Source organism: Lissotriton helveticus, chromosome 9, assembly GCF_964261635.1.
Source record: "Lissotriton helveticus chromosome 9, aLisHel1.1, whole genome shotgun sequence".
Lineage (NCBI taxonomy): Eukaryota > Metazoa > Chordata > Amphibia > Caudata > Salamandridae > Lissotriton > Lissotriton helveticus.
The window spans coordinates 734383406-734405216 of NC_136070.1; the positions used below are offsets into that span (position 1 = coordinate 734383406).

Genomic DNA, 21811 nt, shown 5'->3' on the forward strand with positions numbered 1-21811 from the left:
AGCCATGGGCTTGACTGTTGGGTCGACGTGCAGCTTGAACGTCTTCCCTTTGAGACATCCCAGGCCCTCGAATAACATGGGGAAGTCTTTGAGAATTTCACGACCTTGCAGATCGTGCACCTGGTTTGCGAAGAAAACTAACTCCAGGTCATCCACCGTGTGACAACTGAGGAGGGTTCCTCGCTTCCCTTCTGTGACATGAAACCTTGTGTTGAGACGGTGGCCCTCAATGGCAACTTCGACCTCCATTACTCCTCGTAAGGGAAGCAGCTCATTTCCGTCATATGTGTATATTCTCGCCTTGGATGGTAGAAGCGGTGTTTATGAGGGCACTTACGGGGAAACCAGCCACAGTGATGGTACACATATGTGGCGGCCGGCGCCTTGTGCCTTCTTGACCAACGAATGACACGAAGAACACATCATCATTTTCTGCTCCAAGTCCGAACCCTGGCCGGGTGGTGTCCATCTGATATAGAGTCCTCGAGCGTCATCTAGCTTACCGCTGCCGTCTGTCCATGCTGACTTGGGGCGTTTGTCCTTCCCCTGCCACTTCTACAGACCTTCATGAAGTGGTTGAGCTTTCCACATTGGGAGCAGGTCTTCCACTTCTCAAAACACCGCCCTGCTGGAGGGTGATCCAATCCACAATTCCCACATGCGCCTCTTTGGGGCTGTCTCGGGGATCCTCTTGACGATGCTGGTCGTCTCTGAATAGTGTCCACTCTCTCCTCCTTGATCACAGGGGGTCATGGTGGTGTGGGCTGCGGCATGGGCTGGTTGAGAGCTGCCTCCATCTCGTCCGCATGAGCGTTGGACAACTCGTGGGACCTGGCAAGCACAAGGATCTCGTCCCTACTGATGCCCAGTTGACGTAGTATCAGGCGGCGCAGTGTCACTGAACGGCATCCCTGAATGACTTGCGCCTTGATCTCCTCCCTCTGGTCTGGCAGCGTGCAGGAACTCGCCAACGTCCGTAGACGAGCGTAGAAAACCTCTACGTCTCAGCCTTCCCTTGTCACGCTTGTCTGAGCTTGAGGTGCTCGAAGTCAGGGTTTATTTGGGGGTCAAAGTGGCTGTTCAAGGCCGCAACTGCCCCGTTGTAATCTCCGTCCGTCCCTGTGTTGGGCATTGTCTCAAATAAGTCATACAGCTCACCCCCTCCGTAGCACATAAGAAGCGATCTCTTCACTCTTCCGTCAGTCTCTTGCACACCCACGAAGTCATGGTCCATGCGGCTAATCCAGGACTTGCAGTGTGCTGCAGCAGTGGCAGGTTCTAAGAGTTCAATGAATGGTGGTAGGGGGGGCAGCCATGGCCTGGCCAAGCAGAGGGTGCTCCTGTACGGGTGCCGGCAGCGGAGCCGGTGGCTGCGCCACAGGGACGTCGCCTACCCCCTGCGTCTGGCGCATTCATCACTGGTCACTTGCGCGCACTGCTGAATCTTCTGGGCAGGAGCTGCAGAGCAGATTTTCGGGTGTGCGTGCTGTGCTGCTGATCTTGGGGCGTCCCCCCAGTCACAGCCAGTGGTGGTGCACTTGAATGGATGCCAGTCGACGCACAGTGGTGAGGGTGCTGGCAGGCTTGCAGCTCCTAGCAATGTGGGCAAAGTTCTGAACACCCTTCAGGCGCAGAGGCTGGGTGTGAAGTACTGGTGCGTAGAGGAGCCAGTTATACTGTGAGCGGAGCAGGTGCCAGCAGGCGGCGACCTACCGGTGCCTTGGAGCAGCGTCTGAGCAATATTGAGGTGGAGGGGTCAGATGAGAGTCACTCGTGTGTATATGCACTCTGCATCTGCCCAGACTTCGTAAGTTGAGAGGCCAGGAGGGAGCAACATGCATGTGGGGATGCTGCTGTGTGCTTCAGACTTCGGCGTCACTCCGCACATGCGTGGAGCTGCTCTTCAACCCGCTGGCCGCAAGCTCAACCACGTGGTTGTGGGAGCGCTGGGCGCAGCTGGGCCTTGCCCGCGCTGGGCTCAGGCTCCACCACACGGACGTGGGAGCGGCGTGTCTGGCGCGTGCGCAGACATGCGGAGTGCAGGACTGGCCTCACCTCATCACGGATGTCTCCAGCGTCTCCGGTCTTCCTCCCACACAAAGCACCCGCTTCTGAGGCATGCGACGGCTCGACCTCCTCCGAAGAGGGGTAGCAAAGAGCGGGGTGGGCACCCACAGATGCCAGATCACGTCAGCCGGCGGGCGAGCTACACACACCCTGCGGGATCCTCTTCGGCGGCAGCCAGCCGCGACCATCAACATCAGAAACAAGTCAGGTCAGTGGGGCACGACTGAGGCGTGGGTGAGACCGCCTCATCGCCAATGTGGTGTCCAGGCCTGGCTGGACACACCCTGTGCAGAGGCTAGGCCTCAGGCGTGGCTCTGCAGCAAGGAGGGACACCGACACACAGTTCTGGGTACTGGGCTAAGACCCCGGGTGGTCTTCCGCCCCTTTATTTAACACCTCGGGCGAGCTAGTGTGCGAGTCCTGAGTGAACGGGCCAGGTGGCACCGTCACCACACCACCCAACAAAATATTCTTGGCTATGGGCTTGCGCCTCCCTAACTCAGGCATAAAACTCCTGTTATTTCCTATTTCTGTGCGTTACGTGATTTGCATCACATAAAGAAAAAAGGAAAATTCCTTTAGGGACTGTTTTTGTGCAGGAAGGGGTCCCTGCAAAAAAACAGTTGTGACTGTAACACAGGCACCCTTGCACCATGGTGCAAGGTTGCTTCATTGGCGTTAGGCAGCACACAGTGCGCCAGTGCAAGGAAGCAGCAGAAATGCACCATATGTAAATATGGTGCATTTCTGATATCTCCCTTTTACACAATGCACTGTAGGCCTTGCTGCGCTGTGCTGCATTGCGAGAAATGTTAGTAAATCTGTCCTTTTCGTATGCATGGTGTCATAATGGGCTCCATCTTATGAACTGCATTAACACTAACAGGAGTGCCATCAAAACATTTTGAATAGTCTGCAAGCAGGTGTAGTGTCTATTACCTATTATGCAGCTAAACATCCTCAGTTGCTTAAATAAAAAAATTAATAAACCCATATTGTTGTTGTTAGATTTATTAGGCTAGACGACTTTTTAATTTTGGTCAGTATGATAGCAACCATTGGTTTCATTTTGGGTGGTGGCTCGTTATCTGCCCCCTAGGGACTCTCTGGGTCTAAAGCTGCAGCTGAAGGGCTATATGGTACTGAGCTTTCGAGATGTTTACCCCACAAACACTTCTCTTTAGCATCCTCAACCCAGGAAGCAATCCAGAGAAAACTGTGCAGCCTCTCCCAGTCGACCCAAATGAGCCTATTTGAGGTGGGAGTCACCAATAAAATGCATGTGGCAGCGTTCACACCTCCAATTGTGTGGACAAAGATGTGGCTTAAAGGGGCCACTAGAGTGTATCAGATAAGTTAGTTGACCTCTTGCAATCGGATCATGCCAGGACATTTCCAGGGGTATTTCATCTTAATAATTCTTTACCTGTCAGTGTGACTAGAGCCTAATTCCAGAGACATTTCAGCTTTAGTATTAATTGATTAGCAATACTGAGAGCAATTTTGGTGTAGTATTGTAAACTATTGTTTGTCCAGTTCACTGGGGCCACCTTACCTTTTTTTAAAGTATTTTACTGGGCTGAAAAAATATCTGGACTTCATACTGTTTTCCCTTAAAAGTTTAAAGATCCCTCTATATCCACATTCGTTCAGGGAGTTTTGCTTTTATTCCTGCTACACAGGCTTGGGAACCTTCAAACCTATCTCCTTGTTCCACCAGTTTGGATGAGAATGTTTTTCGTATCTTTTGTTTATTGCATGAAAACCCCCGAAAATAACGGATCCAACGACTGTTAATTGAATATGGTATTTCGAGCAGGCTGAACACCCTGAAGTTTATGATAGGTGTAGTCGACCCTGTACTTTATTTCAAATTACGTATATAATTATTTAGAAAATAAGACATTTGACTGAGGTTCATGTATAATTATTTAGTCCTGTCAGTGATGAGAAATTGTGTTTTGTACTCATCTGTTGACTATGGGGATGAGTACGGTTGTGACGGTTAATAGGCCATGCAGTGTAAGACGTAATGGAGGAAGTAATACAGTGTTTTTATTGTACCATGGGTGGTACACTGTTTTAAATTATCATGTTTAATCCACTATGCTTGGTTTATATTTTATGATGAATTGTAGTGTATTGTATAGAAATGTTTAATGTGTGGGTTTATGGCTTCTACACACGTAAATTACTGCAATTTTCTAACCTGTTTCTCTCCCTCTCTCCATCTCTCCTTCTTGTTTTGTCTCTCACATACAGTGGGATCTGGTGTGTGACCATCGGTCTCTAAAGCAGTTGGCTCAATCCATCTTTATGGCAGGTGTGCTGGTCGGGGCAATCCTGTTTGGCAGCCTGGCTGACAGGTCAGAATACTGGGCTGGCGGGATTCGTCTGCTTGAACAAATGTACAGCCAGTTAGAGCCATAAATAGTTTTAGTTGAATGCTCAGTCTTGGATGCTTGCCCATTGCATTGCTTTCACTGTCGTTGTTGCTTGCCCCGCCCTCTCCTGCATTCTTGTTGTTGCCCCATCACTCCCACCACCCTGCTGCATTTTGTTGCTTCTCCCCTAGTTCCCACCCTTTCCCCACATTGTGAGGCTTTTCCCATCTCTTCCATTCCCCTCCCGCTTGAATTCCTTGGTCCACCAGCAAGGAAAACAAGCATTGGCAAAAACAATAGGTCCCGCCCATGTGAGAGCTCTTGGCCTTGTCAATGTCTTTTAACCATGTTGTACAGAAGCATGGCTGCTGTGCAGTGGTTGAAAGTTAGGGGAAAAGGGTTATGGCGCAGCCAGTGCTGGCTGCATCCTAATGCATTTTGTTCTGGTGGGAGGGTTGAGGAGGACGGGGACAACAACACATGCGGGCTGGGGGGGAAGGAATGGGGCAAGCAAAACAACACAGGCGGGTGGTGGGAGTGACTGGGGTAAGCAATTCAACATACGAGGGGTGGGATGGGATGAACAGGGGAGTGGAGGGACAAACACACAGAGAGGAAATGTAGCTAGCATGCACGCCAAAAGAGATGTAAGGACATGATAGTGACTTTGAAGCCAACCAAGGATGAGTAGTGGGTAGGTTCTAAGCTCCCTGTAAGCTAACACAATGCACACAAGCGACAGAGCATGTGTTGTCTCAGACAAGGCAAAACTTAATAAAAGACCTTTTAAAATTGAAACATCTAATAAACATATACCATAGCCCTTTTCAATGATCTTATTCACAAAATCAGTTTGAAGTATTGTGTCTACACATCCATATTTCAGTCAGACAACCTTATTTTATTCTTTATCTTCTTTTTACAAAAGAAATGTAAACTAGCATTTTAGACATTAACCGTATTTATTTAAAGAATTATAAAGTATAGGAAAGTGTGGGATTTGGATCAGCCATTTCAAACCATTGGTATTTATTAGTTTTTTCATGGTTTGCCATTGCTTTGATGGTCTGTCCTTTAAGGTAATGGCATTTTGAGGATGTTGCTCACACTAAGAAGGTAAATTAAGGAGTAATCCCATCTAACGTATCCCTCCACTATAACCAAACTCACAAAAAGGAAACCGAATGGTCTAGCTATTATTCTAACAATATGTGTGGGATTAGGGAAATGGACAATTCATCTTATAAAAACGAGATCCCTCACTCACCCAAAGGTGACATGCTTCATCATTGGGTTCCCTCTTGCACACTGTGACCGCAAGGTGCATAGTGTGGGCCATAACTCTCCCACTGGAAGGGAGCGTGAGGTGTTTTAAGTCATCCAATGCAATGGGGAGTGAGGGGCAGAGGGCACAATTAATAATTGAAATTGAATTAAAACGAACTCCTGGTGGACAAAGTAAAATTTTAATGAGGTCCCCAGTGGTTAGGATTAAATAGGCGAAGTGAAAAAAGGGAGTATGGATGTTCCCCTTTAAGTTCTGGTCAACATGTTTCTGCTTATTGACCATCGTAGCATTCTTCAGGACCTACTTATTGTCAATCTGCTCAAAATGTGAAAAATAATAAATTTCAACAAGGCCATACTTCAATAAATGGCGTCCATGGGTAGTACCAACCACAGTCTGGTCCACTGTCCGTTGAAAAAACATAATCATATAAATGCTTCACTGATGTGTAAACATAACTCTATATATCCATCTCCAACAACTGTGTATCATACATCAAAACACCAAAGTGAATACCATATCCCAGCACACGTGCTTGAACTCTATTAAATACTAAAGTTCGTTCTTGGTATTCTCACCAGATTGGATTGGTTCCTTGTGTGTACCTACGCCTTCAAGAGGTCTTTTGACACCAGGTTTCTAAAATCAGAGGGGTCAGAAAAGATAATAGTGCATAGTTAAAATACCTATTTGTAATACACAGAGATTCTACAGCTATACTCCCGAGTCTAGTAATTTGCCAACATTCTCATGTCACTTCCAAATCTAACTGATGTAGGATGTAAAGCAACATCTATCCTGAACCTGTTATTCATTACAATGTATTGGTGTATTATGTCTGACTTTGTTCTTATATTGTAGAAAGCCTACTACGTTTTCGTTACCACCGAGTTATGTAAATGTTTACTCAGGAAAGCCTTCTAAACAAAAACACACACCTAGTAATAACCCAGTCTATGTTTCCATATTTTGTGACTGCCCAGTATGGTATGCGGTTGTTCCTTGTATAATACAACCTCTCTACCTCTCTCTCATTATTTTCTTGGTTCAAAGATATTGTTCCAGGAGATACTACAGAAAGTTACCCACATTTTGAGGATGTTGACATTGTCCTACTTGTATTCCCAAAAGATTTTGGTAATGGGATCAAGCTGCTTTGATGTTAAAATGTAGATGCAACATGAGTTGTAGCAGGATATTGAGATCAAGCCTGTTTTCTTGAATGTACTTACTTTGATGTCACTGTGACATTTTAAATGCTGATGTTATGGCTTCAGTGCTTGCTGTTTGGATGCTTATGCCTTTCACAACTTGAATTCACACTGCCATTCACTAAAAGCTCTTGCACGTCCATTTTTACGTCTCTCCTAACAGACAGCTTTTAGATGTCTACAGGAGAAAGCCTCTTTTGGACCACACCGAGAACTTACAGGGAGCCTGAAGCCTGCCCATCCCTGACCATTGGTTGGCTTTATTGTCCCTCTCATTCAGGTCTAATTTGTAATATAATAAGTGCTGGTGACCAAAGTTTTGTTTAAAAGCCTGTTGCTGGTGATAACGAAGGTCTAGGTGCTGAATACCAAGGCTACATAGTCTTGATTGCTCCATCTTAATTCTTTAATCCAGCACCAAGCACGCCCTCACTCTTTATCTCCCTCTTTCGGGTACCTTTTCATCCCTGCTTTCTCCCTTTATAACCGTTTTCTCGTCTTTCTCTTCGTCCTTCTTTCCCCCTTCTGTATTTTTCTCACTCTTGCTCTGGGTTAAAGACTGATGAGGAAAAGTAAGTGCCGGTGTTGTGTAATATATGGTATCCCCTCGGGATCGAGTATCCCCTTCTCTTCGGCAGTTTCCGGACGTCCTGCCTATTGGAGAGCTCGGACGAGCCCCCAGTAGCCCCGCCCACCCCAGGAGAGACGAATCTCGGCTCAGGCAGGCAAAACGAGCAGTGCGCCGAGCAGAGCTGCTGATGTAAATGCACGCATACAGCCATTGAATCCCTTACGTCTTGGAGACAGAAGAGGAAATAATTCACGGTGTTGAAATTAGCTCGTATTACAATTCTTTTCTTGGCCATCTCCAACTGCTTATTACGTTCCCGAATGCAGAGTTTTTTTTAAGAAGCACGATTACAAAGTGATTTACAGTAAAATCTTCATTGAAATGTTTTTCAAGTTTATGTTCGCTAATATGTCTGTGGTATGTGAGCATATTATTGTGTGTCTGAGAAAAACCATGTATGCCTTTGTGCCACTTTCATCGTGAGCTGTGTTTGTATATCTACTTACTTTAGTTCAAGCACATAGCTGGCAAGTTTTCAGATTGCTATGTGTGACATTTTCATAATTTTAGTGTAATTAATGAGCAGCACTTCAATGACAATGAGGGACACGTTTTCGCGCGCAAAGTTAAGCAATGAAGACATGAAAAACATGTACATTTCAGAAATTACTCCCATTTGAGCAGCGAGAACCTCTACGGCCCCCTGACAGACATTAAATTATGACATCCAGTGACAATACCCAACTATCACAATTTCAGTGATAGTAGCATAGTGATGCAAGCAAAAACGCACAAGTCTAGGAACAGTCACAAAGAAGAACTTACATACAAGAGGGAATTATAAACTTTTATTGTGTGAGAAACAGTACCAGAGTGATAAGCACAGTCGTGCACAATTGTCTAAAAGGTCAATTTGTATGCCAGCTTTTGTTTGGAATGTTGAGTTGAAGCAGCCGAGGGGCAGGGTGAGGGGTGCTAAAAACCGGCATAAGGATAATTGGAGGTAAGTAAACAATTTAATAAATAAAATGAATTTCGTAGCGTGTCCTGCATCGCAAAATACGATGCAGCGCGCGCTACAAAATTCGTTTTATTAATTAAATTGTTTACTTACCTCCAATTATCCATATTCTGGTTTTTAGCACCCCTCACCCTGCCCCTCCCCCGCCCGCCTCTCTGCCCCACCGCAACTTCCTCCACGGGCCACGGCTGAGTGGAAGCTATTATGCAAAGGCTCTACGGCCTGTCACCCTAAATGCATTACAATTAAACACTTCTACTAATTCCCTGTGCCTGTGTTCATTTGCATTCTTACTCAAACTCGAAGGTTTTGTCCCCTTTAAATAATTTTTACCTAATTCGTGAACATTATTATTCCAAAGCTAGTTCAAGAAGTCCACTTTTTGCATAGATTCAGTTTCCATCGCTTTGTAAGCTATCAAAAATATTGCACTATAGTAGTGTCTACTCAATTATTACATTCAGCCCGCTTATCAAAAGTAATTTGTGCAACACAAGTGATACATGCGAAGTACACAAGAAAAAACACACAGCTCATACAGCTTAGCGGCTCGTAGGAAGCTGCTCTATTACAGAGAGAAGGTGATTGGAGGAGGAAATGCTGCCTGTACGTCCAAAGCTGGGAGAAGTGGCTCTGATTTACATGCACTCATACGAAGCAGACATTTTTTGCTGCAACAGGCAGGTAAGATATGCAAACGGAACTTGTAACATATTAAAGATTGTGGTCGCCATCAAATAATACTTTGCTTTTCTCTGGGGTGCCAGGGTCGCACAGACTTTTAGGGCAGTATGGCAGCTCCAGAAGGGCATTCGTGCACATGCTTTTTGCCAGTGGTGGAAATGGATATGCCGTGTGTCAGAAGTTGGCTTGGCATAGGCTGTCCACTATTCTAGTGGGCACCGTGCACCAGTCCAAACCACCCTTATTGATGGTAGGTTTAAAGACAACCTATACAGAAAGCTATCGTAATGGTAGCTGTGGAGAGCAGCCTTCAGGCTAAGTCTTGAAGGAATGTAAAGCTGCTTGTTTTACCAGTCTATAATCTCATGAATGGCCAAATGAAAGGAGGACCACACCAGGTATATATATAAAATATATGTATTTATTCTAAACACATCCCCCTAGTCTCTTTAAGAGGCTAGAGGCAAAAGTACATTCAGTAAACTTATTTAGCACACAGTAAATTAGCACAATATATGTGGAGCCCTAGGGGCGTACCAAACCATATGTATGTATGTATGTATGTATAGATGTACTTATATAGCGCGATTTCCGTCACCGGACGGGCATCCTGGCGCTTAGACTGTCCTGACACTTACCCATACATGATGTTTTCCAGCAGCAGATACATTTACGTTGCCCTAGGAAACAAATGGGTTTTCAGGGCTTTTTTAAAAGAATAAAAGTTTTCCAGACCCCTCAGACCTAGAGGAAGGGAGTTCCACAATCTTGCAGCCGTAAATCTAAAGGACCGGCCGCCAGTTCGGGACCTCAGAATCTTAGGTACGACCACCAAATGAGATGAGGCTGAACGTAGCAGTCTAGAAGGGGTGTACCAAGAAAAGAGGTCCCGCAAAGGGAGCGGACCCTGGCCATGTAGGGCCCTAAATACCAGGCACAGTGCTTTAAAATCAATCCTCTGGGAAACTGGTAGCCAGTGGAGGTCCTTAAGTGCCTTAGCAGAGGAATCCAGGCGTCGACGTGAGAGGGCCAGTTTGGCGGCAAAATTCTGCACCCGCTGTAGTTTACTGACTAGATTAGCCGGAGCTCCCAAGAGTAGTGCGTTGCAGTAGTCAATGCGACTTAAAATTATGCTCCGCACTACCTCTGGTTTTACCTGTGCCGGGAGCAAGGGCAAAATCTTACGCAGCGAGCAGAGCAACGCCATACAGGTGGCCACCGTTCGATTCACCGATGCATCAAGCTGCAGGCTAGCGCTGAACATTACCCCCAAATTACGGACCGAGTCCGCGGGCAGACTAGCGCCCCGGAAATCGGGGGGCCAGAAATCCAGCGGAAGTGGTCTGGGGATACGGTCCAGGGAGCAGTGCAGCACCTCAGTTTTTGCGCTGTTGAACTGCAGGGAGTTATTGCCCAGCCATTCAGCCGTGGTGTTCATACAGCGATGAAGGGCCTCCTGAGACACCCCATCCTTGCCCTCGAGGCAAAAGATGAGCTGGGTGTCGTCAGCGTAGTTGGTGACCGTTATGCCAAAGGATTTAATCAACATGGTCAGGGGGCGGAGGTAGAGATTGAAAAGAATGGGACTGATGGCTGACCCTTGAAGTACGCCCTGACCAACCCTTCTGGTGTTTGATTTAAAGGGTGGTATGGCCACTAGCTGGTGTCTATGATCTAGATACGACACCAGCCATTCAAGGGCCAACCCAGATACTCCGACCTCCGCCAGTCTCCTGATCAGTATTGTATGGCTGACCGTGTCGAACGCGGACGACATGTCGAGCAGCACTAGAAAGGCTGCTCGACCCTGGTCGGCCCGCGTTCGCAGGTCATCAAGAACGGTCACCAAAGCCGCTTCTGTCCCGTGCGCTGGTCTGAAGCCAAACTGGGCCACATCCAAGCAGTTGTTAACCTCGAGAAAGTTGGAGAGGTGTTTAGTGGCCCATTTCTCAAGAATCTTAATAGGAAATGGCAACAGAGAAATGGGTCTGTAGTTAGCTGGACAGGCGGGGTCCAGATTTTCCATCTTGAGTAATGGAGAGACAACCGCCAGTTTCCAGCTATCTGGGACCCGCGCCGAACTAAGGGACTGGCAGCAGATGGAAAAAAGAGGTGGAAAAAGCTCTTCCCGAAACAGCTTCCAGAATTTTGGTGGGAGTGGGTCAGACGGTGAGCCTGAAGATATACCGTCGGCCAATGCACAGAAATCCTCGAACGATGGTAAGGGCAGGATGTTCACTTCCGCTAGCCTGGCGCCCTCCTCCACACTCTCAGCACAGTTGGAATAATGCACAGTCTGACCAGATGGCAAGGCAAGATTATTTAAGATGGTAACAATCTTGTCCTCAAAGGCCTGTGCCAACGAGTCGCAGAGAGCTTGGGAGGCAGGTATGTCGTTTTTAGTACAAGCTGGATGGGCCAGCTCTTTTACGATCTTAAATAGGGCATGAGACTTGTTTGCAGCTGCCAGCAATAGTTCTTCCAGGTGTCTGGCCTTGGCCAGCTTAATCTGGGCCTTATAGGTCGCCAGAGCTTGGTTAAAACGAGCTCTACATGGTTCCAGATACTGTTTCCTCCAAGCACGCTCAGCCTGTTTACACTGAAGCTTGAGCTGCCGGAGTTCCTCTGAGTAGCATGGCATAGCCAGATTGGTCCTAGCTCTGATTTTACGCATCGGCGCCAGAGAGTCCAGAGAGGTCGAGATTTGCTGACAAAACGTCTCATAACTCCTGTCCACCGTGTCTCCCAATGCGAAGCCTTCAGGCAGCAGACTAGGCAGGGCGGGCTGCATAAGAAGTCTAGACCATTGTCTACCCATTCTAGTACCACCCACACTGCCCTTCGCCGCCGTGACAACTGGACAGGGGAGGGAGAAAAGGACGAGAGCATGGTCAGTCCAGCCCTGAGGTATGACGTCCTGCACAGACACTTGACCTGCGTCGGCAAGAAGCAGGTCAAGGATATGACCCTTGGAGTGGGTTTGCGAGAGTACTAGCTGTGAAAGCTCAATATTACGACAGGCTTGGACCAGCTCTACAAAGGCGGAATTAGTCGGACCATTTGGCCAAAGATTAAAATCTCCTAGCACCACCAGCCTAGTATGGGAATGAGACAGGTCGTAGATTAAATCTATAAGCTCAGGCACAGCGGATAGCGTCCCTGCTGGGGGTCTGTAGCATAGCAGCCCCGTGTATAACACACCTCCTGGACCCTTGATGGAAAGGCCGAATGCCTCACATCCAACGATGGCCTTGATGTTGAGCTGAGAGAAGTTTAATGTCTCTTTAAGGATTAGTCCAGTTCCGCCTCCTCTAGCCCCTACTCTGGGATTGTGTATTATTTTAAAAACCGGGGTACAGGCTGTTCCCAATTCCACCACACTAGATAATGTGGTCCAGGTCTAGTGCGTCTAGATCATAGGTCTCTATGAGTAGCGCAATCTCTTCACAGTGCTTAATGAGCGATCTCACATTCAACAGGCCGCAGGTTATAGAATCTGGGTGCCTACCGATGGATCTATGCCCACGGTTTAAAAGAGTGCCGGTGTTCAGGCGTATGAGATCGTCACGGGAGTATAATGGGGCAGTACGTTCCTGGCAGGCAGAGAGTCCGGCGTCCGGCGCGTCCTGTGCGCGAACGGGCACAAACGGGCTTACCTCTGGCGAACCTCTGGCGATCCGCCTGCGAGCCTGCTGCGTGCCTACGCTGCGCGCCTTAGAGTCTACCATCTTAAATTGCCGTAAGCACACGAGTCCTGCAGTCAAACCACTAGCCCCCCAACCAAGATGGCGCCTGCTATTCGGCACACCCTGGTACACTCACCCAAAATGACGGCTCCAAACACTGCAGCGCGACCTCCCCAAGAGCCCAAGAAGCCCCTGAAGCGCTCTAATTCCCTCAAGTGGGGATGGGGACACAATTATAGTGCAGGTAAGAAACTATGCTGAGAGTAACCCCCCAGAACAGGCTGGAACGAAGAAATGTGCCTAGCGCTAGATTTATCAGCGCGAGCGCGCAGTAGAGCACAAGATTTAAAAGTTATTTTTAAAATAGCAAAATAGAGCAGCAAATGCCTCAGCGCGCGAAGGTCAAGTAAGTCTGACGTGATAGTGCAGGAAGTTCCGTTTTTATGCCCTTTCAAGGCACACGAGTCCTGCAGTCAAACCACTAGCCCCCCAACCAAGATGGCGCCTGCTATTCGGCACACCCTGGTACCCTCACCCAAAATGGCGGCTCCAAACACTGCAGCGCGACCTCCCCAAGAGCCCAAGAAGCATCTGAAGCGCTCTAATTCCCTCAAGTGGGGATGGGGACACAATTATAGTGCAGGTAAGAAACTATGCTGAGAGTAACCCCCCAGAACAGGCTGGAACGAAGAAATGCACCTAGCGCTAGATTTATCAGCGCAAGCGCGCAGTAGAGCACAAGATTTAAAAGTTATTTTTAAAATAGCAAAATAGAGCAGCAAATGCCTCAGCGCGCAAAGGTCAAGTAAGTCTGACCTGATAGTGAAGGAAGTTCCGTTTTTATGCCCTTTCCAGGCACACGAGTCCTGCAGTCAAACCACTAGCCCCCCAACCAAGATGGCGCCTGCTATTCGGCACACCCTGGTACCCTCACCCAAAATGGCGGCTCCAAACACCGCAGCGCGACCTCCCCAAGAGCCCAAGAAGCCCCTGAAGCGCTCTAATTCCCTCAAGTGGGGATGGGGACACAATTATAGTGCAGGTAAGAAACTATGCTGAGAGTAACCCCCAGAACAGGCTGGAACGAAGAAATGCGCCTAGCGCTAGATTTATCAGCGCGAGCGGGCAGTAGAGCACAAGATTTAAACGTTATTTTTAAAATAGCAAAATAGAGCAGCAAATGCCTCAGCGCGCAAAGGTCAAGTAAGTTTGACCTGATAGTGAAGGAAGTTCCGTTTTTATGCCCTTTCCAGGCACACGAGTCCTGCAGTCAAACCACTAGCCCCCCAACCAAGATGGCGCCTGCTATTCGGCACACCCTGGTACCCTCACCCAAAATGGCGGCTCCAAACACCGCAGCGCGACCTCCCCAAGAGTCCAAGAAGCCCCTGAAGCGCTCTAATTCCCTCAAGTGGGGATGGGGACACAATTATAGTGCAGGTAAGAAACTATGCTGAGAGTAACCCCCCAGAACAGGCTGGAACGAAGAAATGCGCCTAGCGCTAGATTTATCAGCGCGAGCGCGCAGTAGAGCACAAGATTTAAAAGTTATTTTTAAAATAGCAAAATATACTAAGAAAGTGGTATAAGAACCACGACTGACATAGATACAAGGCCTTGAGAACCGCTGGGGCCACCAGGAACCACCCAAGGTAGTAACACAGGGGACCCACGGGGGACGCGTGTAGTGTCTAAACACAGCCGCGAATCACCATTAACTTCTAGGGGGAAAGTCGCGGTTGTGAAATTACAGATTAAGAACACTTAGAAGAGGACTTGGAGCAAACCCCTTTAGAACTAGGAGATTCTAAAGTCAACACCCACGGGAGCACCGGAAGCTGGAAGCAGAGGGGACAGAGTCTGAGTCACTAGCCAGTGACCAGGAAGGCGATGAACAGATGCCCACCGATGTCGGGTGATGTCAGGTGAAGAAGGTGAAGCTTGACTCTTCATCCACGAGGACCAGGAGGCGTCGAGGACAACCAGGAGCTGGATTCGAGCTGTACCACAAAGGATGTTGAGTGCTGCAGAATCGGTTTCCGGATTAGACCCAACAAGCCTTGGCAACAGCAACCCATGCAGAAAGCAAAGATTGGCTTCGGTGCAGACCACCAAGGTCTGAAGGACTCACCCGTTGGAGGGGAGTCAGGGAACATCTGAAGAAACCAGGGAAGCCAAAGAAACAGAAGAGCTACCTTCCTGGGGATCAACCAGTCGAAGGACCAGGGATCGCGAAGGGGCCTCAAGCAGAAATGCTAGAAGCTGGCTCGTGGAGGACTTGTGGAGTGTAGACCTACAATCTTTGGTGCAAATGGTGCTCGGGTGCAAATGTGTTGGAGTATTATATAATATATATATATATATAATATACTGCTTCTGGAAAGCTTGGGAAGTTGATGCACTTGCAAATATGCACCGGTCCAGGAGTTCCAGTCCCACGTCACTCTTGAGGGCAGTGGGTCTCAGCTTTGCTGGGATCTCGTGTCAGCCTCTGAGAAGTCTGGAAGTCTATGTCCTGAGTCGCAAATCCATCGGGTTCTGGCAGGAGCCTTGGAAATGCAGACTGGCAAGATGCTTCTTTGGTGCCTGTGTGAACAGGGGAGTCACTCCTTGACCCCAAGGGAGATTTTTCCATCTTTTAGTCGATGTAGAATGTCAAAGTTCCAGGATATATGTTGCAGAGTTTTGTCCTAAGGACTGGGATCCCATACTTATACTAAGTTAGGGGATTGGACATACTCTAGGGACCCACCTATGGGAGGTTCCAGGGAGGGGGGTGGTTACACCCCTTTCACTTTGTCCAGTTTCATGCCAGAGCATGGGCTGAGTGCCCCTACAACTGGTTTGAACTGGGGTATGCACAGGGACACCAAGTGTGCCCCAGCACTGTCTGAAAAGCATTCTATGAAGGCACCCACCCAGCCCCAATACACTAAAGCCTGTCTGGGAGGTGGTTACACCTCCCTGTGACAGGAAACCTATTGTTCAGGCCTCCCCTTCCGGAGTTTCATCCAGCAGTAGGAGGTCAGACTTATGTCTGTGGCTGCAGCATCCATTTTGTGATGCTGGGGCTCTTTTAAACTATTACCGGTTAGGTAAGAGTATACGTGTCTTTTCCCTCCACACGAAAGCCTGTCTGGGAGGTTATAATGCACTTAAGAGTATATGGTCTGGCTGCATCACAGAACAGCCTCAGAGAATAGATTCCGAAAGTTGCAGAGGGGTCCTGCTCATGCATGGGCACCCTCTCACACAAAACCAAGCACTCTGCCTTCAGTAATGATAAGGCCTGCCATTGGAGTGACTTATAGGTTTATATGTTTCAGTGATTAAAGGTAGATACAGGTAACCTATATCTTAGTAAGGGGTGCATGCACCACCTTACCCAGGCTGTAGTAGCAGACCTATGTTGCCATTTTGGAAGACTTCCCAGGGGTGGCATAATACATGCTTCAGCCCCTGGTGGCCTCTGGGGTACCTATGCCCTTGGTACCTAAGATACCATATACTCGGGACTCACAAGGGTAACCCAGTAACCAATCTGCAGTGTACCTAATGTACATGCAATCACTTTAGAGAGGAAGCTGCTAGGCTGGGGTCCTGGTTAGCAGGGCCTCAGCCAGACTAAATTAAAAAAAACAGTGAAACACCAGCAAAAAGTGGGGGTAACCATAGTGAGCATATCCTACTCTCCTACACTGTGTTGTTTTTGCACTGGTGTAAGTTATCACAATACAGCCCTCGATAACCTAAACAAGAACGTTCCCGTAGTTTAAATGCCAACCTCACGTGTAATAGTGACATCATTCATAGTTCCTTCAGTCGTGTTTGTTGGGGTAAATAAAATAATAAACACTGTAGGAAGTAAGGATCACTAGCCTTGTTCCCATATTTACACTCTCGCGCCTCACCTCTCTTCGACTGATGCTTGTCTGAGTTTGTCATTACTCTTTTCTATATTTAGTGTCATTTATTAGAGCTTTGGGCAATGGGCGGGAATACTCCTTTTGTGTAAAGATAATGTTGATTTAAGTGCCAGACTAAAGCCCAGGCCACGTGAAAGCTGCTATCCGCATTCAAGGTAATACAATATTTAGTTAAACGTGAAATGTAAACAGAACTGTCCCTGAAACTGATTACCTCAGGGGCAACACTGAACCACAGTCCCTGCCGGCCCATAGCATACTGGAGAAGGCTCTGGACTACTCCGGAGCTGTTACCCTATGCAAATGAATTAAACCATGTAAGAGAAGCCAACACATCTTGTAAAATTACATGGCTACACAAAATCAAGGGTACATTGATGGACATGGGGTTCAGCCACTTGTGGGAGGATCCAGGAGGCAGCACATTTCCATAAAAAAAACCTTTAAGGAGATCTATAGGAATATGGCTAAATTAAAGTGTATGTTACCCGTCCAGAATACTTCCCTCTCGCAAACATTCTTGAAGCATAAGCATAGCACTCAGTTCAAGGCCTACTGGAACTTTATAACCAAACCATGTGACAGGAAATTGTGCAATCAGTTTAGGGTTGGCTTGCTTGCAATAAAACCATTTACTACAAAATGGCAAAACACAACGGATATTATATGTCCATCATGTCAAATGACTGTTGAGTCAATCCCTCATATCCTGTTCACATGTCCAGCGTACAAATGCCCTAGAGACAAATGGCTTAAGCCGATCTGCCAAAACCTGGGCAGTAGATCCAGCATACATGCATTTCGTATTCTCAAGACCAACACGCATGAACACATAGTAATAGCTACAGGCAAGTTCCTGAGCTGGTCGTGGGGGACACAATCAAACAATTTGAAGAAACAAGGTGCAACGAGTGGCAATCACACATAACAGAAATGTTTTATGCATACAACTTATACCATTTTATGGTTATCTGTTGATGTGTAATAGGGATGTGTTCTATTTATTTATATATTTATTTATGAGCTTATAAAGCGCACTTATGCCCAAAGGCGTCCTGGCGCTGCCTACTGACTCCAGAGCTATAACGGGGGGGACTATTCCATAAATAACCAGGTCTTAAGCCCCTTTCGGAATGAAAGTTGCTCTGAGGCATTTCTGAGATGTCCCAGCAAGTTGTTCCAGGCTTTTGCAGCACTGAGGAGGAAACTGTTTCCTCCCCATCTGGCCTTTTTTACACGTGGCACCGCAACCAATCTGCCGTCGGCTGATTGAAGCGCTCTGCCCGGCACATACCATTTTATACCACTGCTCAAAAACTCTAGGCCTGTGCCCTGCAACACTTTAAAGACTGTGCACAGAGCCATGAACTGAGCACGCCTTGGTACCGGCAGCCAGTGTAGTTGCCTAAGCCCCTCACGTACTGAAACATATCTGGGGATCCAGAGCAGAAGTCTTGCTGCAGCATTTTGAACCAACTGCAATCTGTATTCATGCTTCTTTCTCAAATTAAGATACAGACTATTACAGTAGTCCAAACGCGACAGTGTAAGGGCAGTGACAGCCGTCCTGAATCCCTCCACTGGAAAGAAGCATTTTCTTTTCTTTAATATCCTAAGGATATGAAAACAGGACGGAACTACTCCATTAACCTGGTCTCCATAGTCCAAATTTTAGTCAATAATCACACCCAGATTTCTGGCTTTCCCAGTAGGGATAGGTGGACTTCCCAGTGCCTCTGGTCACATATCAGGGGTCCAAATGTTGGGATTGTTTCTGAACAAAATAACCTCAGTCTTCCCGGCGTTTAAATTAAGACAGTTGGAAGCCATCCATTCCGCCACGCACTTTAGACTGTCATGGCATCTCGCTGTCATATCCACTCGAGACCCTTGTTGTAGTGATAACACAATTTGAGTATCATCTGCATACGATGTAAGTTGCAGACCGAAAGATCTTATCAAGGCCGCCAGAGGGCTGACAAATATTAAAGAGCGTGGGGCTCAGGGAGGACCCCTGCGGCACACCACAGGGAAGGGCAAAAGGCTTTGATTTATCCACCCCCAGGTCTACTGTCTGAGTTCTGTCGGTCAAAAAGGACTTAAGGAGACTCCAAGCCCTGCCCCGCCAACCGGTCCATCAACACTCCATGATGGACCGTGTCGAAGGCTGCCGACAAATCCAACAGAATCAGCACAGCAGCCCCTCCCTGGTCCAGTGCTGCTCTGACCTTTTCCGTGGCCTTGATAAGGGCTAGTTCCGTGCTGTGACCTGCACGAAACCCAAATTGCGTAGGGTCTAGGGCATTGGTCTTCTGAAAGAACAAGCTAAGTTGTTGATTGATGGCCTTCTCTAGTATCTTAACCGTAAATGGAAGACGGGATATTGGTCTATAACTATTGGGATCCTTAGCATCCAGGCTGTTTTTTTTTAAAAGGGGGAGTATCGAAGCGGATTTCTACTTCCTGGGGTACTCACTCAAGCCCATGATCATGTTGAGCATGGGTATAAGAGTGGAGGTGATAACCTCGGGGAAGATTTTAAGAACTTCAGGTGGACAAGGATCATTGGGAGAGCCAGACCGAACTGTACACAGTAGGTTTAAAACCTCTGAGCATTGTAAAGGATTAAACCGATCTAGACTATCCTGGAGCTCCCTAGTTTTTTGTCCAATACTGGTTGCTGCTACCACCGCCTCTCCGTGGGTTTTGGAAAAGGAGGAGAAAATCCCTTCAACCTTATTCCTGAAGGACGAGGCCAGAGACTCACACAGAGCTGCACTGCTATGCGTGCAGGGCTTAGTTGGAATTGTCAGTCTGGTAATGGTCCTGAAGAGTTCTCTAGAAGAGGAATTCGCCCTCTCATGTGCTCAACAAAATAGGCCTTTTTCGCCTCCAGAATCTGTTGCTTATAGAGAATAAGACTTCCTTTGTATTTTTCTTTGTTGGTTGGACAATAACCCCTTCTCCAGATCCTCTCAAGCCTCTTACACTCTGTTTTATGTTTTTGCAGAAGGTCGGAATACCAAGGTGCCAATGGCTACGCTCTCCTGGGAGTAAAAGATTTTATCGGCGCAAATTTATCACAGGCGTTCTCAATCCACCTTGTGTACAATTCCTCTGCCTTATCAACATTTGCTGAAAATTTGGGCACATTTGATGTCAAGAACTTCCCCATCTCCTCCCCATTTATATTTTTCCAGACCCTGACAGCAATCTTTTCCCTTGCTATAACTGCAGCAGGATTCCCGGATCCTAGGCGGAGAGAGAAAAGAATGGCCGCAAAGATCTCATTGTCAACCGGAACACCACCAACTGAGACAAACACCTGAATGAATGGAAAACAATCACTGAAGAAGATACCACAGCGATCATAAAAAAAGTACACTTAGGTGCCCCAACGGACCCATACTCCCATCACATCTACAGCGTGGGAGGACCCCCAATCATCAACACCCTCACCCACATCATCAACACTTCCATCAAATTGCCACCTTCCCAGAAGACTGGAAACATTGGGCGGCCAAGCCCCCCTCAAAAAACCATTGGCCAACTATCTTGAACCCCACGACCTACTGGACCACACCCAATCAGCATTCTGTAGCAACCACAGCACAGGAATGCCACTCATCATGGCTACAGGCCAGATTTGCATCACACTGGACAATGGAGTGACCACAGCCCTCATCTTACTCAACCCATCTGCTGCCTTTGATACAGTGTCCCACCATACCTTCATCAGAAAACCGCACAATGGAGGCAAAAATGCCGGCCCCCAACTGGATAAGCTCTTTCCTCACTAGAAGAATATAGTGGGTCAGAGTACCACCCTACACATCAGAATCCAAGAACCTGATCTGCACCATCAGGGCTCATCCCTTGGCCCAACCCTGTTGAAAATCTACATGACACCACTCTCCAACATCATCAGATCACAAGGCATCTCCCTCATATCCTACACTGATGACACCCAACTCATCCTTTCTCTGACAGAAAAGTCCATCAGAGCCAACATCTCCTACTGCGTGATCAACGTAGCACACTAGGTGGCATCCAACTGCCTGAAACTCAACTGCGACAAGACGGAAGTGCTGAACTACTGAAACAAAAACTCTCCTTGAGACTCCACCTGGTACCCATCATAGCTCAGACCTGCACCAACCTACCACACCAGAAACGTGGGAATTTATCTGTACAACAAGCTCAACATGACAGCACATGCCAACACAGTCAGCTCCTTCTTCCTTATTCTCCACATGCTCCACAAGATCTCCAAATGGCCCTGCATACCAAACACACCGTCACGCAAGCCCTCATGACAAGCAGATTAGGCTACAGCAATGCACTCTACACCAGGCTCTCTAACAATCTCCTCCACTGACTCTAGACTATCTAGAACACTGCAACAAGACTCATTATTGACCTCCCACGACACATCCACATTTCACCACATCTTGGAGGGCTCCACTGGCTCTCCAGCCGCATATGCAGTCATTTCAAACTTCTCATGCACGCATACAAGGCACTGCACAACACTAGACTAACATACCTGAACAACCACATTTATTTCCACCAAAACACCAGACACATATGCTTAGCATCACTCTAACTCACACACATACCCCACATCAACAAAAGCAGAACAGGAGGCCGAGCATTTTACTATATCGCATTCAGGATCTCCCTTAAAACATTAGGAGCTCCTTGAATTACACATGAAGCCTGACTCATCAACAAATTCTGTGGGCCGAACACCCAACACCATTAGTCTAATGCCTACATGCCTGCTCAAGCACCTGGAGACCCTCATGAGTGATTAGTTGCACCATACAAATCCACATACCATAACAGATTTTGCATGCAAACCTCTAGAAAGCATCCAATTGTGCAACTTTGTGAAGTTTTCTATTGACTTTCAAACAAATTGTGTGTGGAAAAGAAATTCTAGATTCCAGTAGGTGGAACAGCAAGCAAGG

The 21811-nt window shown here is 47.4% G+C and overlaps 1 protein-coding gene across 2 annotated transcripts in view; it reads left to right on the forward strand.

Annotated features, from left to right (window-relative positions):
- LOC144781834 (solute carrier family 22 member 6-B-like) overlaps window positions 1-21811 on the forward strand; it is a 639843-nt gene that overhangs the window by 160856 nt on the left and 457176 nt on the right. For both annotated transcript variants that reach the window (XM_078660864.1, XM_078660863.1), the window contains exon 2: window positions 4330-4433. In XM_078660864.1, coding sequence (XP_078516990.1) covers window positions 4330-4433 — 104 coding nt within the window. The remainder of the gene's footprint in view (window positions 1-4329; window positions 4434-21811) is intronic.